Consider the following 18,834-nt stretch of genomic DNA (forward strand, 5'->3'; position numbering starts at 1 on the left):
TCTCATACTGAATCCAAAACACAGCAAAGTACCAGCTACTGAGGAGAAATGAACTCTATCCCAGATAAATCCAGGACAATACCAGACTGGGAGATAGTTTTATTACAAGTAGAAAAACCTTCATGCTAAAAAAAGAATCCCAGAACTCACTGTGTCTATAATGCACACTTTATCACTTTATTACATTTAGAGATTTCCACCAGCTAGTTGTTATTTTTAAATATTACATTCAGTATGATTTCCAATTTCAACATATATGGTATTTCCTGGTTTCTTCTTTTATGCCGAGAAAATACAAACAAAATTAAAATAATCTTCTTATAACCTTCAGATTACGCATCTGCATAAAAAGTCCAATCTTTTCAAACTCATCTCACAATCAATTGTTGAACAATTGTTTTTCTGTTTGATTTTGCAGTGGAATCATTCAAATTGAATATGGCATTGAAAATGTGAGTCAACTTCTGTTCATCAAAACTGACAATTTGCTATTCCATCCTGAAAAGCCAGCATCTCCATTCTTTCTTTTTCACTGTTGACCTCTAAGCAAAATTTTCATTCAGCTTCCCAGGAAAAAATAAATATATTTGATATCTGTATGAGGGCCCGGAACTTCCAAATGCAGAGGCCACTGAACTCCCACTATCATCTCATGTAGGACCGCAACACAGCTTCATAATGAGCACTGGCTTGCAATTAATATAGAGGAAAAGGTCTTTCCTGGTTTCACCAAGACACTCCACTAAGTGGTAGCAATACAAAATAAACCAAAAATCATCCCAACACTCTCTGCTGTTCCCCAACTGAAGTAACTCATTATTTTGAGCTTCTGCTCTTTACAAACCTTCTACTAATATAGTGAATGAAGTCCTAAAAATGCATTAGTCTCAATTTGTTTTCCTCCTGGAGAGGGATCTACTGTGTTCCTACTACTTAAATCGACATCAGGAGGACAAATCACATCATAACTTTAATGTTTTTTTCTTACTAGTTTCTTTTTGCTGCTTTTCCTTACAATGTCACTTTTATTCTAGTCCCTATTGGAGAGAAATTAAATATGCACATTAGAAAATGAGGCAAAGCAACCACAGAATGAAAATATTGCTATAGACCTCCACTAAAAAGCACTTTTGGATCTGTGAAAAATTATTATACTTTGAAAATGTGTCTCAAAGACATTGAGAGAAGGGATCCTATATTTGCTATCCAGATCCAAAATTACCAAAGTCTTTAAGCACAGGTTCAAAGTACAAATTAAGTATTTCGCTGAACTGGAGCAGAAATAGATGACTTCATCCTATAATAACATACTAGCAAAAGATTTTCACTTTCTTTTCAGCAGTTAATGTAAACTGAAAACACACTACAAAATGTCAAGGAATTAATGCACTATTTTTAAGTATTTTGTACATTATGAAGTGGAGAAATTAGGTAAGAATCTGTTCCCATAAAGAAAATCGCAAATCATAGGTTCTTGAGAAGCAATCAGAAGATAAAAAATCAAAGCTGATAAAAAAATATGATGTGCTGTGATTAAAAAAATCAATGTAATTCATTAACTGGTACAGCATGCAGAAGCAGTCACAAGCCATCTAGTTTTTCCTAAAAGTAAATAATGAAGACAATGGCTGCAGAGTGGCCAGCATCTGACTCATTTGGCATTGAAAAATAGTTTTTGTTTCTGAGATACCATTCAGAATCTGTAAATATCAAACCTTAAGGGGTTGGAACAATTAAATATGCAATTCCAGACCTCATACTGTGAACAGAAGCAGAATTTGCCACCTTCAGTTATAGCAAGTGTCTCTTAAATGGTTTTGGATAATCAAATTTTTGGCATCAGTAACATCTTTTCCTTAAATAGACCTGTGGACAGAAAGACAGGTGGCAGTTCAGAATTTTAAAGAATTATTTCAGATGGTAGGGAAAGCAACGTTTAGTCTCTGAATAAAAAAGATTTTCCTGTGTACAGACTAATGCTGAAGGTACAGTAGATGAATCATTTGGCTTGTAAGTGAGCCTAGTACCAGTATCTAATTACTGTGTAAATGACTTAGATTTTACTTCATTATGATTGTGTATTTATATCATCCTGGGAATCCAGATAGCATTTTTATATTACCTTTTGGTGGTTTTTATATAAATACAGTAACATCATTTTATGCCTTTACCTATGGTTGTGACACAACTGAGAAACCTATACAACACCTCTCTTACAGAGACATGCAGGGCCTGCATATCTTTCACAGAATATAAATGAGAACTACTGTTAAATAAAGAACTCCTGACACTTGTTCACCTGTAATATTTCTTTTATCCACTTTTAATGAGGTAGTTTCTTTCCTTGTCCTTAGACCAGTGATAGAAATACCACTGTAATTATTGCCTCTTGCTGAGCAGCTGATTGCCAGTTCTTAACATAAATATAAAAGATTCTGCTCAAAACTGATGACACAGGAAGCTCACATGAGATATTAACAACAGGCAGTGGAAGAGGTTTTTGCCCTCAAATAGTGCTCTCAGTAGCCTCCAATTCTGCAAGCAAAGCCAAGCTATGTGAAGCAAGACTATCATGATTTTATGTCCCCCACTACCACCTGGGAGGCTCACTTCTTACATTTGCACAGGGCTCATTAAATGAAAACTGCAGTCATTAGATTGGTCGTTCCTAAAAATTAGGCAGAGCAGGTTTGTTTCATGCTAACTCTAAACATTAAACAGTAATAAGGATTTTTTTAATTTGCTTTTTTTTCATTAAAGTAAATATATGTGCCTTTGAATTAACATAGGGAGCAGAACTGCAGTTCCTGGAACAAATAAAATTGCAATGAAATCGAAAAGCTCTTCCCACGAAATGCAGAATTATCTCTCATAACTCCTCATATATATAAAGGGCTCAACTCATCTGACTAAATATAGAAATCTAATGCTCCTTGAGTCTTCATAAGGCATCCAAGACATCTACAAAAGAACCAACAGATAGCTACTGTATCTGCCAAGATGAGGGACCTAAGGGAGACCTACACATTTTTGAAGGTTTGACAGAGGCCACAAGATGCCTCACAGCACCTCAGATAATGACAAACACCTACATTTAGTCAATGAATCACGGCCAGAAAATGTTCTTTATAAATAGTCTTCCACAAGATGCTATTGTACATCATAATTCCAAACCGCTCATTATCTGCTGGAAGTTCATCTGCTTTCTAACAATAAATAGCTCTGATTTGAGAAGAGTGGGACGTCTAAGGCCATTTGGTATAAACATTTGTCCTTCTCTAATTGAGATGTACTCATCTCAGTTTTGAAATCGCATGAATTATGTGCTTTTTGTTTAGATTACTTTTGTGTTGCCAGTGCACTGTAACATCTGCTAAATAACAGGAGCCCTGTGAGTATAGCTGAGACCCCCCAGGATAAAGTATTATTAGAATCCATTAGTATTGCCAATCCTCTGGGCCGTGTAACATTTCCTTTTACGCCATTTGTAAACCAACAACTTTAATTATAAATCAGGCTGTGTATCCTAAATTAGTTGCATCCTAATGACTAGCTGCAGTCCTTAGTGCAAAGGGAAGTGATAAAAATTTATGTACTTTCAATATCTAAGCATTTACAGTTCTCAGACACCTCCCAAGCAGTCAGTCTACCAAACCTTTGTTTACCTTTTCCAAACACTATACTTGGTCTAAGGTGGTTAGAAGGTAGGCTAAGATCTGTCCTGGCACCTCCTTTTCGATTATTTCCTGCCTTTTCAAAAACAGTATTTCTCAGCAGTTATTTAATAGTTACCAGAATGATCCCAAATATATTCCTCTTTAACAACAGAGGATCACAGAAGCATAGAATATTCGGAATTGGAAGAGACCTAAAAGGATCATCAAAATCCAACTTCTGGCCCTGCACAAGACATCCCCAAGAACCACACCATATACCTGAGAACACTGTTCAAGCACTTCTTGAATTCTATCAGGTTTGGTGCTGCGACCACTTCCCAAGTGCTTAGCAGTGGAGCAATAAAAATTGAACAGCCTTCACATCAGTGAAGCTCTCAGCCACCCTCTGGGTGATTAACCTTTTCCTAATATTCAGACTAAACTTGCCCTGACACAGCTTCATGCCATTGTCTCATAGAAGAGCTAAGATTTTCTTAGTTTCATAAAGGAAACACAGATCTTTAACTTTGACAAATGTACAGAGAACAAATGACTTTTATAGAATTATGCCCTTTGTACTAAATGAAGGATCAGCCCTGCAAGTTATATTTAGTCATGAAGTGATCTGCCCTATATAAAGCAGCCTGCAGCACATGTTCTCTTTGGTAGTGACAAGCAAATGTCACCCAGAGCAAGAACTCTCTAAAACCTTACACTAGCAATGGATTCCACCTCCTCCTCGGTGACTTGGGGAAGCTGAATCCAGAAACACAATTTATCTCCCTGACAGGACAGGGCTCTGGGCCAGGATTCCATAAAACTTATCATCAGGGTATTAGGGAATCCCTAGGGAATTGCCACTGCACCATATCATCCTCCAAACAGAAGATGTCCAGATAGATAAACCGACAAGCAAATTCTTCACATCACTCTCTGAAGCAAAATCAAAAGAAAGAGCATTATTATCCCACAAGGTACAAATGCTTATAGGAAAAATTCTTGCAATACACTTGAGTCCACATGCAGAGCTGACTTAGCCATTGATATGTGCTGTGCATTTTTTAAGCCGAATTTTTATGAGAAAAAAATAATTATGTTGTAAAAATTATTTGCTTGAATTTAAAAAATGGAGGAGAATTTTTTTCTGTGCCTTAAGCAATGGAAAGTCAGATAGGTAAAATTACTTCTCCAGGCCTTTCTGCTGAAACCATGATCTGATACAAGTGTATTTGTAGCTTCAGACTGTGTGACCAAGTGTAATTTATAGAGTTTATCTAACATGGTGCTGCAGTACATGCAATTTAGATACTGCAGTTTAAAATACACAAATGGGCTTTCAAAGACAACACTTCTTCCATGTCGTTAGAGACTGGGTGTGAACAGTTACTTCTGCTTTGCAGATTTTGCACAACAGCTCTTTTTATATGACTTTATGAATTTAGGTTACTTTTCATTAGTTTTACTATCAAAGTGAGGACAGATTACACAGCTCCTCAGCAAGATGCAAAGAGGCTCCAAAGGAAATATTGATGCCATTTAAAAGACAGATAACTGCCTTAATGAAGCTCCCTTTCTTTTTTTTCCTTGTGAAGGACTGAAGAGTGAAAAATAGTTCACGTTCACAAAGCCTACACTAATTGTTCGCAGTGTCTGAAAAGAGTGTTTGGATGAGGTGAGGTGAAGGTTGTACAGTTTTTATCTGACTTGTGCATTTGGGATGTGAGAAATATCATGTGATATATTGGAACTACTGAGTGGGGTTCAAAAAGGAAAATCGAGCATTTCTCTACTGCTTTGTAGAACTCAGTAGCACAGACTTTCTTTGAATATCTGCCAAAGAAATAAACAGGAGATAGGTCATGAAGGCTTTATGTCCCGGAATAAATTCCTTAATAGCAGTTACAAAAAAAAAAAAGTTTTTATCCGTAATTTCCTATTCCCATTGCCAAAGTTTTAATTTGCAGCTACATGAAGGTCTTCTGCTTTATTCTGGAAGCATTTAAGTAAAAATGCACATTCTAATCTTACATGAAATCAAATTATTTTAAATCATGAGGACAAAAGCAGTCCCAAACGAGATTTGCTGTCATTGTTCAAAATGCTGAATGTACAAAGGGTATGAAAATGTCTTTACTTCAAGAAGGTTGAAATCTGAATAGCACTGACATGTGGTTTAAAGGATTACAAAAATCCTGTTATCTCCATTATACAGATGGGAAATTGAGGCACAGAAAGAATAAAAACTTGCCCAAGGTCAAATAAGGAATCTCTCCAGATATAACTTTTGTCTCTAACATACCTCAGTATAACTTTATAGTCACCTAAGAAAGAAATGTGGTAGCAATCCACATAACATACTTCATCATGGACATCTTTCTCTTATCATTTATTTCTAAAATAGGTTCAAACCAATACTGTCAATCTCCTCTGAACACAGTTTAGTGGTGTACTTGGCAGTGTTGCATTAAAAATTGGACTTGATGATCTTAAAGGTCTTTTTCAACCTAAAGGATTCTTTGTTTCTACATGCTTATGAAGGACACTGTAAAAGTATGCACGCACCAATTAATGAAAGCTGAGTCTATCATGAAGCTGTCTGGACTATTTTTGAAAGGATGGAAAGTTAAATTAAATACTACAGCCTCAGAAGCTGTCATTGTAAAGGAAAACAGTGGGACTGATCTGGTACCACACACAGTTTACAGCATGTGAATCTGATGGATATGGGTTCCTTCCATTACAGTGATTTAAAGCAGGGAGACTTGTACTGATGTCTAGACTTGTAGCAGAGCGACTCAGCAAGGAGACAAGGAGAACCAGGTCCTTGCACTGCAGGAAGATGGTGACACAATTTAGTGCTGACTTGACAGGAGGAAAATTGCAGCATTCATACATGATAAATCACATGCACCGAGCTGAGTGAACAGCTTGCAGTCAGCACTTCCCTGTGAGCAGCGCAAGCACCAGGACCACAGTGTGAAGCATCTGCTCACAGTCTTCCAAGCTTACCAGAGATCTCAGCATTTTCAGTCTTCTGATGAATAAGGAATGCCAAATGACTTTTTTAGAGGTGGTTAGGAGATTGGAAGAGGTGAATCATGTTGGCAGTATCTAAGGTCAGAGAGCAGGAAGATGCTTCTAATCATCTTTAAGGAAACATTTTCTTCCAGCCCTAGACAGCAAGTGTCTCTTACTGCTCATATAAATGAACTAAGAGTCAGATTTGCTTCAACAGTTTCTCTAGCCTTCATCACAATCAGATTCATGCTTGCCTCCTGTCTCAGCAATGCCACTTGCTCCAGGTACACACCCCAGTGGTTACATCCCTCTTTCACAGAGGCCGATCTTACCAATCTTTATTCAACAAGAAAAATAACTGTGTATGTGAGAATTAATTACACAGCCTCCATTAATTTTTTCCCTGTTGTGATAGAAGCTACAATTAAAATAAAGAAGTTGGGTTTACTGCTCATTCCCTTATGTTCTTATCCCAGATACGGAGAAGGATTGCTTTTAAATTATCTCAGGGTTTTGCTCATACTGAAGTGGGTTTTTTTGCTAAGAACTCTTTCTTTAAAAGGCAAACTTGTCCAAGAAAAAGTCTCTGCAACCTAATTTTCAACAAAGCCCACTTTAATAGTTCCCCAAGATAGTAATGCTTAGATGTTATCCCTCTACTTTGGCCCCAATTTGCCCCTAATAAACATGCATTTTGAGGATACCACTGAAGAAACAGGTTGCACATTATTCAGCCATGCTGAGGTACAGGGACTGACATACTGCTTTAAAGGCACTATGAAGGTGAAAAATTATTCATAACTGTTTTCTATAACTCATAGTTTGTGTCATGGTGAAACAAGTACTGAATGTCTAGTCTGGCTTTTTATAATATTAATATGCACCTGATAACATGAAAAGTCTCTGCTTTGCATGAGTTCTGCCTTATCACTCATATTTGTTTTAGAGAACTAGCATGCAAATATTTTAGAATTAAAAAAGAAAAGGTAAATAACACTGGACACATTTAGAATTTGATTGTTCTAAATTCTCTCCATGACATGCAAAATACAAAATGCCACCTCTTTCTAGCAGCAGCTAAAGGCACACAGAATATCCCTGACAGCACCTAGCATTTTACAGAATAAGGCACTGGATAGCAAACAAAAAAAAAAAAAAAACCCCAAAACATTTTGAAATTTTGAATGTCAGTGAAACACAGTCATCCCTAAACTAGATCATGTTTGCTGTTTCACAGAGCACACCAAATCTGCTTAACAGTTTGCAGTAAGACAGATACACAGTGCATATCCTCCAAAAGTATTTTAAGTTATCAGGATACAATGGTAAAGACCAGAACATGAGCAGACTATCACCTCACCATATTCCCCTGACATGGAAAGTTAAAACTTATCTTCACTTATCGTACACAGTCAGATTTCAGTGTTGTGCCTCTTGCTGAAGAAAATCTAAGTTTCCAGAATGTTTCATGACTCAGGTACACCCTGCTGCTGTTTCTCAGGCCCTCCATCCACCAGGCCCACAGAAGATAAAAGTGTCTGTTGTCCTGCAGAACCCCTATAAAAACACTAGAGATAATTCCAAGGCCTGCACAGAAGCAAGTCCACTTGCCAAAAGCCTTTGAAACTTCTCAAATCACTGGGTATTGCTCAATACACATTCACTGCCTCCACTGAAAATCATGTCTGGATTGTCTAAAAAGCTCAAAATGCATGTAGAAAAGGAGGCAAATGTAGTAACAGTGCACTGGTATGTTGCTCCCTATATTCTAAATTTCTGTGGTTGGAGCAAAAATTTCTTGTTGCATTGTTGGCATTAGGATGGTCAGCAAACCTTCCTTGCAACTAAAGGAAACAAATTCCCTTGAAAAAACACATACCAAGCACATTAGCCGTACACTGGAGAATTCCTGAGACATCTTCAGTTTCTTCATTGCCAGAGCAGTCTGTGTAGGAGCATCTATTTGATATATTGTGAAAATTCTTCTCTGCATCTCTGTAACTACAGGAAAAAAAAAATTATAACAACTCATACAAATGCAAAGTCAACAAATGTCTTTCAGAAGTGGTGGCAAAGGATTAAGAAGAATTAATTGCCCCATGATGGGCAATTTGAAGATTCAGCTGGACAGAGTGCTGAGCTATCTTGTCTAGACCATACTTCTGCCAAGAAAGATTGGACTAGATGAGCTTTAAGGTCCCTTTCCAACCTGATATTCTATGACTGAAAAGAAGTTGCTATTCTCTTTTTATAAGAAACATTCCAGTTCATTGAGTAGTCGCCGTCTGATGGGATTGTACTGAACAGCAGTTTACCATTTACATCCAGGTCACGTATTGCTATTCCAAAGCATCTCTAAGAATTTGAGAAAAAAGTTAAAAATTAAATTAAAAAGCTTATCATGGAAGGCTGTGAATTGGAAAGCACAGAGCAAAGCATTACCATGCACCTTTCCCCACCTCACATCAACACTTACCCAATAACTTGATGCTCAAAATACTGCAGTGTCTTTTGAAGAGTCTGCCGAATGGTCTGAGGCTACGGAAGAATAATTTTAAAAATTGTGAGATTAGGGAATTGGAGCACAGTTCAATTAACAGATCTTTTCACACACTGTTTTTCTTCAGTTTTACTTCTCTTTATCTTCTACCTGCCATATGCCCATCGCAACAACAGATATTAAATATTATAATTCGTTCCTTGTATCTTACTTCACCATTTAAATAGGAAGAATTTTACAATGCGGCATAATTAATACTGCTCATAAGGCTAGTTGCACATAACAAAGGAGCCACTTCACTCTCAAAAACAGCTCTCGAAAACTATCACCCACCAACTATCTCAGTAATTTAAAATAATTAATTTGAAATAGTCTGCAAGAAAATGCCATTATTTTGTGATGAAAGTATCACCAGGAAAAGGCATTGAATTTTTAAACTCTATATGCTCCCTAGAGCATTTTCTAATAAAGAATATTATAAAGATGCAATTTATTTTGCCTTATTTTCCTACAAGCTATAACTCTTCAGTCATCTTTCAGATTACCAGAAAGTCAAATTCTTCAGAAGAAAATCATGACATGCTTCAAGCACTTCTATGCTATTTCACTTTAATAGGTGTTCGCCAAACTACATATGTATATAATTGTCTTTATTTGCAGTATTAGCACTACTACAGTGTTCACCAAAATACTTATGTATATAAATGTTTATTTTCTTTATGTATATAAATGTTTATTTTCTTTCTTTACTATTACAGCTGCTGAGGCTACTATTATTTTGAATGAATTCATGAGAGATTTTTTGGCAAATAAAGGACGTGTGATATCCATGTAATTTCCTCTCTTGAATTTTCCAAGTCACTTATGACAAAATGTTATTCCTCAAAAATTACTAGCTTGTATCAAATCCGAGGTTCTTCACCTGTCTATTTTGACCTGGTGCCAGAATTCAGAGATACACAAATTAGAGTTATAAGTTTTTCTTCTGTATCAAAAGCACACATGGACATTTTGATCAGACTCACAACAACACACACTGAAATTTTAGAGATGTTTGGTCTTTTCCTGCCTTTTGGAATAGACACCTAATTGTTTTAGAAAGTAATAGTCAAAATGCCCCTTAATTAGAGGAATCTCATTCTAAAACCACAATCACCTTTGAAAGTCTCAGATTTTGCTTACTGACCTACAGATTCAGCAGTTCAAGAGCTGAGCTTCCTACTCTGCTCAAACTCTTGCCCATGAGTTTGTCCTGATGACAGCAGGAAGAAAAAACTGTATACCAGGCTACACTAGGTTTGTACGACTGCAAAAAATTTATTTTCTAATGCAAAACTGTAAGAAAGCGTCTACACTTTTGTATTAAACAATTTAATTAATTAAATTGTAAAAATTAAAATTTAAATGTATGCACTCAAAAAGAGCATAAGAGGGCTTATAGGAAAGATGGGGACAAGCTTTTTAGCCGGACCTGTTGCAGTAGGACAAGGGCAATGTTTTAGAACTAGAAGAGGACAGAATTAGACTAGATATGAGAAAGAAGATATTTATAGCAACGGTGGTGATACACTGGAACAGACTGTCCAGGGAAGTGGTAGGTGACCCATTCCTGGAAACATTCAAGGTCAAGTTGGATGGGGCTCTCTCTGGGCTGAAGATGCCCCTGCTCATTCTAGGGAATGAGCAGGACCTTTCTCATTCTAGGACCTTTAAAGGTCCCTTCCAACCTAAACTATTCTGTGATCCCATTAACAAGAAAAAAAGCTCAACATAGATGCAAACCTTGGAAAAGGTTTTTCTTGTTAACTCACTATTAGGTAATCACTTTACTTCTCTGTGGGAACTAAGTTACCTGTGCCAAAAGGCTTTAAAAGTTGCATGTTCTCTTGTAAAACACAATGGAAACACCATATGAGTGAAACCATCACATTTCAAAAAAACATCTCCTTCTCAATGGTACAGCACATGTTGAAGCCTTCAGGCTTCAGGCCTAATTCAGGCCTAATGGGCTGCAAACATATTTAATGGCATGTTCTCGCTGAGACTCAGAAGCTTTCCTCTGCTCAGAAGGCAGAAAAATCCACTCTTTACATCTAGAAGAGATGTATTTCCTCACAGCAGCACCAAAGCAAAGCAGAATAGCTTTAAGCAAAGAAGTGAGAGCTGCCATTTCCCATCTCCATACAGCATTTCCCTCAACCCCACTCCCTCCACACAAAATATCAGTATTCCACCAGCAACTCCTCTGACACGAAATAGGGAATAATAGAAATGTTTGATTGCTAAATTAAATCTCCATTCTGGTTGTCCCAAAGTGCTTTTACAGCAAGAATATGGAATGCAGCAATGCTTGGTATCATGGCAGAGAGGAAGAAAAACAGCTTCTTGTCTTCTCAAGAAGTTTTGCAGCTTAGAGCACCTGAGCAATCATCCACAGATTGTCTTTGTCCTTCTCATACCTGGACACATACTGCACTCCTTAACCAGGGAAAAATCATTTTGACTACCTCAAGATTTCACAGTACAAGCAATCTCCTAGTCCTGAACTTATTTCAGTGGTAAACATCCCTTCTCCTGCAGTGCTGAATGGAAAAAAAAAAATCCCCATGTTAACTTTCTCTCCTGAAAGCTAAATCAGTTTCCTAGCTGTTGTCAGACAATTCTAAACAACCCCATGAACTCACACCACTTTTCACTGGCAACTCCTATCAAATCCTAGAAATTAAGTACAGACAGAAATAGGATTTACTATTAAAACATGGGTCATAAACAGAGCTCAATGTAATGCGCTCAGAGCCAGAATGAAAACTGATCCAAGAGTCACAAAGTCTTTCTTCATCTCAGACAAGAATTATAATGGCACGTTGCTGTGCATTGTTAGAGTCACTATGCTCACCTTCTCAGTTTGCTGTATTTCATCAATGGTGAATGTCATTTTGCTACAAATGTAATTCTGTAACCAGGGCCATGTCTAAACAAAACAGTGAGAAGAGATATGACACCTGTTTGCCTACAAGGGCAGTTTGGGGCACTGCTTCTTCCACTACTGCTAATGCCTTGCTCATGAGACAGAGAATGAGCAGGAAAACATTTCCACCTCTTTTCTTTTTCTTTTTTTTAAATTCAGTAACAAGACTGGATGGAGGCAAAATAGCTAAACCTTCTCCTAGCAGCATGGCACACATGACCTCTCCCAGAAACAGAGTTCTGCCACTTAAGGAGGTAAAAGACAGCCTTTAACCATATACCTCCTCCACTGTTATGCCATTTAGGTGCTCAGTGCCACTTATTTACTGAAGAGATTGTAAAGTTTCATGGATACTTAAAACTACAGGATTTAATGTAAATATAAGCCAGGGACTATTACCTAAACAATTAAATGTCAACAATTCATTTTGATTATGATGATTGACTAATATTTGTATGCATCACAAGAGGAGTAGTCACATCTGTTCATGTGCCTAAGGACAAATCAAAGTAAAACAAATTCTTGTTATTCCTAACTGTAAATTAATCCAAGGGTTGCCATACCAGATCACATCCAAGCTCCATATGGTATGATGACATGTAAGGTATAAGGAAACACTGGAGATACTCAGATTGATCTCTTGCATGGCAAAGAATAGAGGACTTCACTAAAATAACTCTGAATTCAGACATCAGTGCATGGCTAACCCTAATGTGTCAGAATAATTTGTAAAAAATTACTGAATCAATAAGTCATATTGGTTTGAAAGAACCTCTGGAGGTCTCCTAGACCAACATCCTATTCAAAGTGGTTTGAGTTAAAAACTGGTTCTTCAGACAAGTTTTGAGCTTCTCCAAGAATGGCAATCTCACAACCTCTCTGGAAAACCTGTGCCAGCATCTGGCCAGCATCTGGACCCTCATGACATCTCATTTCTTTCCATAATTCTGATTTTAAACTCCCATCTTTCAGCTTTTTTGCCTCTCATCCTTCTTCCATTCTGTACCCCCAAGGAAAGCCTGGCTCCATCTTCCCTACATACCCTGCTCAGTTCAGCTATAGACTGCATCTTTCTGCTCACCCTCTTCTTCAGAGAGCAAAGCCCCTTTCCCAATCAGTATCATTTAAAGCCGCCTTCACAAGGCTGTGCAGCCAATTAGAGATGACCTCAGATCACTTTGCTGAGCAGTCCTTGCTCCTCAGAGCATACCCCGTGTCCCTGGAGATCACAGCCTGGCAAACAAAAGCACCATCACAGCTACAGACTTCCTGCTAGATGTGCCTGCACCAGCCAGAGCCTTCCCCCCTCCACCAGCAGGAGTGAGGAGACCCCAGCTGGGCACCTGCACCCTTCACCCTTGCACTCAGAGCCATTTAGTCACTCCTGACTCCTCAAGGTCTTCCCTGGCTGCATCAGGGGTGCCCACATGGATGAGCAACGGAGACAAACAAGCTTTGGCAGCCTCTTTACAAGGCTCATGTGAGAGCTCTTGGCAAGCAGCAAACCTCCTGTGACAGCACAGCAGGCTGGCACACGAGGGCTTCTGTCTCCTCAGGAGAGAGCTTCTGATACCTACCACCCTCCTCTTCTGGAACCTTCTAAGGGCTGAGGCTCTGCTGGATCTACTGCCTCATCTGAAGGGAGGGAGGTCATCTCTCTCACCTCTTCACAGGGCACTTTACCTTCTCTGTACCTGATGAATCACAGGTGGAACAGGGGTCTTAATTATGCTGTCAGCAGTAACCAACCTCCAGCCTTCTCATTCTTGAAAATTTCCACCCTTGACTCTCAAATCTTATCTCTATTTTTCTCTCCTTCCTTTCGACATGGAGCTCAGGTTCTTGGCTCTGCAGGGCCCAACACAGACTAAGATCTGTCCATCCTCCCTCAGTATCTACGACAGCTCTTCCCCCTGGCACCTCACTGCTCTCTGACCAGAGTGCCCGGCCTTTGGCACCACCAGGCAGCAATGCCGGCGGTGGCAGCCCTGCCACGACAGCCACTGTCACTCTGCCAGCCACCACTGTTCAGAGGATGCACTCCTAGAGAAATGTGCCCTTCCTGCTAGATCTCATCCTGCTCTCCAGTAGTGCAAAACTTGTTCAAGTCCGGAAGATAGAGGAGTAATAGTTCCTCAAAAACTCCGTTTATGACTAACTGGAGAAAATCTATACGAAGACATTTGGCTAAATGAACTTGAAATATTCCTGATTTTTAAATTCAGACAACTTCTTTTGGAAAAGGATTCTAGTTTAAACTGTGGGGCTTTTTTCTTTTTCTGAGTTCAGTTTTCTCTTCTTGCAGCTTCATTGCCTCAATTTTCAAGGCAAAGGGGAAAAGAACTTCCACTTTAACTGCATCCCTTCTTACAAATGTCTTTCCTAAGGCAATCAAACATAAACTTTCCAATCTTCTCAGAGTACAGAGATTTTAGCCTATTCTCTAGCCATCTTCTGTTGCCTCTGAAATGTCTTTCATTTGATTGCAACACCTTTGGAAATAAACGGTAGGGCTCATCTGCCCAACTGCAGGCACCCACAGTGATTCATTTAATCCTCTGGTTGGCATCTAATACGTGCCTGAGGACTCAGTCTTTATAAATACCCATTTCTTTCTTTTGTCTAGAAGAGACATTGATTGATTGCTACAGACTTCGACATCTTAAAATGTTTAGGTAAGGACAGACAAACCCCACACTGAGGTGACAGAACTGCACACAGTATCCCAGATGACTCAGTCTCAATTTACATAAATGCAGTTTCAAATTCTCCATGCCATTTCTTTTGCATCCTAAGATATCCAGATGGAATTAGGGAAGAAAGGGGCTGACAGAACACTGCCAAGAGAGCAGCCAGGTACACAGACAGTTCCTCCTTAACCCTAACAAAGTTGCAAATATTTTTTCTTCAGAAAAGCTAAGTGGCTCCTAGCTGAGCTTCAGAAGGGCTTCAGCAGTCATGCTGTTAAAACTTGAGTGCTTAAAATTTTAAACATGGAAACTGAAGCATTGAAGAGCATAACAGGCTCTGCTAGAAACCACTTTGCTTCTATCAGAATTTCTTCAAGTATGTTCATTGGGTCAGGGGGCCCTCCCACAGTGTTGTGCCCTGGGGAGTTGCAAAGTCCTTCCCAGAGAAATCTGCACCCCTGCATGCAGGAGAGCCTGTGGACCTCAGCCAAATCAGCACTGTGACACTGAAAGTTTTAAATGCTTCAATTTTCAAGTGTTCAATCATAAACTGAGCAGATGTGTATGATTTTAGTCACCAGATTCACTGCTGGTGATCATTCATAAATGAAAACCATTTCTTTTTTCATATTTCAAAACCAATTTTAGTCAAGCCTTTGTGCTTAGGTGACTGCAGATCTCTAAGCACACACGAGCAGGTGTGCATCTGGCCCATCCAAAAGAAGATAAATGGCAAAACAGTCATTTTCCGTCTGCGTATTTTTAATATTTACCCCATGATCATGTAAGCAGTGAAAAACTGTTCCCTCCCTGTCCTTCTGGTCTGCAAAATATTGAATTAAGGAGGTTGTAAACAAAGAATCAAGGCTCCAGTTGAAGACAAACATTTATCAACACTCCCAAGTGCCAGCAGTGGAGAGATAAGCATTGAAATTGCTGCGACTAGGGAAAAGAAGAACTGAAAAAGAAAAGGAACGCTCCTTTGGCATCCAGCAATGTTCTGATGGTGCAGAAAGGAAGAAAACTCCATAGCAGGTCCTGCAGAGCCAGCACTCTCCCTGTCCCATTCCCAACAGCTGAAGAATGGAATGATAGGGGACAGAAATCAGAAATGGAGAAACAGTTTCACAACATAAGCAATCATCTGAAATTTTAAAAAATAAATAATCTTTAGGGGTTTAATAGTGCTTTTGATAATATAACCAGGAAAAAAAAAATATGTCTGCTCTCTAGATTCTGAACATTTTAGGGTGCACCTATTTTTTTAACTGCTTCTATTTGAGCTAAAAATATATCTTCTTCATGAAGACCAGCTTCCCAATTCCAGATGAAAGCACCCTCTGCTTGCAGACCTCCATGACTAGCAGCAGATTCGGTATCAAGAGAGGGAGATGCATAATCCCCAGGAGTGGACTGTCTGGGGATCCAGGGCAGGGTGACTGACAGCTGGAAGCAGAACAAGCTGCCTGCAACAGCTCACAATGATCCAGACAGGACCGTGCGAGGGTGCAGCACCCGAGCTCAGCGCATCTCGCAGGCAAACTGAGACATTTCTGCTCCTCAGTTCATACAAACTGGGGTCCTCTTCACAGAGAAATGCTGGTGCACATCAGAGAATTGCCTTAATTTAATAAACAGCATTGAGATTAAGAATTTTGCCCAATACTATTTCATGGCAACAATGCAAACACTGTGAAGAAATAAAGCAGAGCTAAATAATGACTAGAAATTGTAAGTTCTGCATCCCCAGCTGCCTTTCAGCTAGAAGAATCACAGATATTAGGGATGGAAATTGCCTATTAGATCATCTAGCCTAACTCCTTGACAGTGAAGGATAAATATCTCAGGGTGCTATCCCCTACAACACCAGCTGCAATCACTTTTTTAATCTCTGAATTTCAGCCTGGTCTGAAATGGACAGAAAAACTGTTCTGTGCTGCAGAGAATGTGCTCAGTAAGATTATAATAGATGATCTATTACTAATGCTACCTGTTCATCTTTTAATGCAACTGATATCTACTACATAAAATCATCCATGCTACTCCAGCAGACTGATAGGAAATGAAAAGCTTTATAGGTCGGTCCTTTTCAAGGATTTTTCTTCTGCTGCGATAGAAGAAGAACCAATTTCCCCAGTGTAACTGGACCTAATTTCATATGCAGCTCTGCATAGGTATTTATCCCTTTGAAACCTATGGACAAACCACAGATGTTTTTAATCTTCATTCTGAAACTTAGTTTGAGAGTTGGCAAACTGACACATACAGAAAAATCTGGATACAAGACGGAATAACTTCTTTTACTGAAAGCACTTCATAGCAGCCTTTAACATTAGCACAAGAGGTAGAAGGCAAGAGAAGGCTTTCTTCTGTATTAACATTTTGCATTTTATCAGAGTACAACCAACTGCTGTGAGGTGGTAAATGGCTCTGCTCAAACAGTTTCAAATGAAAGGCATGCATGCTCATTTTGATGCAGCCATGATGGCTCACTGCTTTTGTACGGGCATCTATTAATGATCATGACATTCTCATCTCCCTTACATCTTTCTCTATTTGCACCTGCACACTCTGGCCAGGGGAGAGGCAGAGGAAGTGCAAAGCAATTTAGATCAATTTTGTGGGATCACCACTAGTGCTGCCATGCTCTGCTCTGCCAGCCAGCAGACCTGATCTGCCCATGGGCAAAGCCTATTCCCCAGCAGGGATATGCTCACTGCTTCCAGGCAGCAAACATGTCTGCAACCTATGAATGCTTCCAAGACACGTTTTCTCCAAGCACTGAAGGGAAGTTAAGATTCAGCCTGAAACACCACAAATATTAAGAAAGCCAATATTACTGTGACTGGTCTAAGCATTACATGTCAAATACTTAAACTTACACTCAATAAAATTTCATCAAGGTCAATACAATGCTGCAGGCCCTTGGCCAGATAATTTTTTTTTAGTATTTATTTGCTGAAGCTGAATTTTCTTTGCATCACATGTTAAACTGCTGAGCAAGAAAAACAACTAAAACCCACTGTGATGCTTATATTGATGATATTTTCCTGAATGTTCTTGTTTAAGACATCACAACTCCATTTCAAGCTATGAAATAACAGATTGATTGACTACAGACTGCTTGTGTGACCTTCTGTATAACCGACTTTTGCCTAGGTTAATTTGGAAGATACTCGGTAAAAGTCTGGTTTTATTATACTTTCAAAAAAAATCATTCTGCTTGCCTGCTGAAATGAGAAATTAAAAGTTTCTCATAGAATGTGCCTCTCTTCACCATTTTCATGCTTCACACCCACATTCTTGAGAAGGTTGTTACTCATATAAGAAGCTTATCCAGCCTGGGCTACTAAGTGAATAAGATCATCACAGCAGTGATATGGGTATCATTTGACATTACCTTATTTTATTCAGTAAGACAGGCACAAGTCATTTCTACAACAGCCGAGCTTAGCTATACACAATGTGTTAATGTAAGCCATTAAGAGCTCAGAATACTTGTGCAAAATCTTTCCAAAATCTTATGCAAAAATCAATTTGCTACCTCTCCTGCTAGTGGCAGCAGCTTGTTAAGGGAGTAGAAGTAAAAAGCTAGTAAAAGGAGTAGTACTCATGGACACTAAGTGGTAGAGGTTTATGATGGAGCCACGTTTGATATAAGCTGCTACACTGCAACTTCTCTGCCAAAAGCCCACCTCCGCTCACTGGAGGATTCACTTGCAATTAAGCAATTTGAAGTTACAGTAGTTCTGTGACATAAGTCATAGCCTACACACCAACATAAATGACTGCCTTTACATTCACTTTTCTTCCACTGGCAGGGAAAGGGCTGCATTCAAAAAGACAGTTCTTAAATTCAAACTGTTTGGCGGCAGCCAATAGCAGCTTCCTAAATAACACAGGAAAAAAGGTGTTCTTACATTAATGTGTTCTGAACTGGGCATTTAAAGAATAGCAGAAATAATTCTAAGCGAACAGAAAAGTGTAGCAGAAGTGATTTTC

General features: G+C 38.8%; 1 protein-coding gene across 1 annotated transcript in view; it reads right to left on the minus strand.

Annotated features, from left to right (window-relative positions):
- Positions 1 to 18,834, minus strand: part of GUCY1A2 (guanylate cyclase 1 soluble subunit alpha 2) — a 135,485-nt gene that overhangs the window by 111,781 nt on the left and 4,870 nt on the right. Inside the window, exons 2-3 of the mRNA XM_066570813.1 lie at positions 9,151 to 9,212; positions 8,554 to 8,675 (exon numbers count right to left, since the gene is read on the minus strand). Coding sequence (XP_066426910.1) covers positions 8,554 to 8,675; positions 9,151 to 9,212 — 184 coding nt within the window. The remainder of the gene's footprint in view (positions 1 to 8,553; positions 8,676 to 9,150; positions 9,213 to 18,834) is intronic.

This window comes from Molothrus aeneus, chromosome 2, assembly GCF_037042795.1.
Source record: "Molothrus aeneus isolate 106 chromosome 2, BPBGC_Maene_1.0, whole genome shotgun sequence".
In the NCBI taxonomy this organism is placed as follows: Eukaryota; Metazoa; Chordata; class Aves; order Passeriformes; family Icteridae; genus Molothrus; species Molothrus aeneus.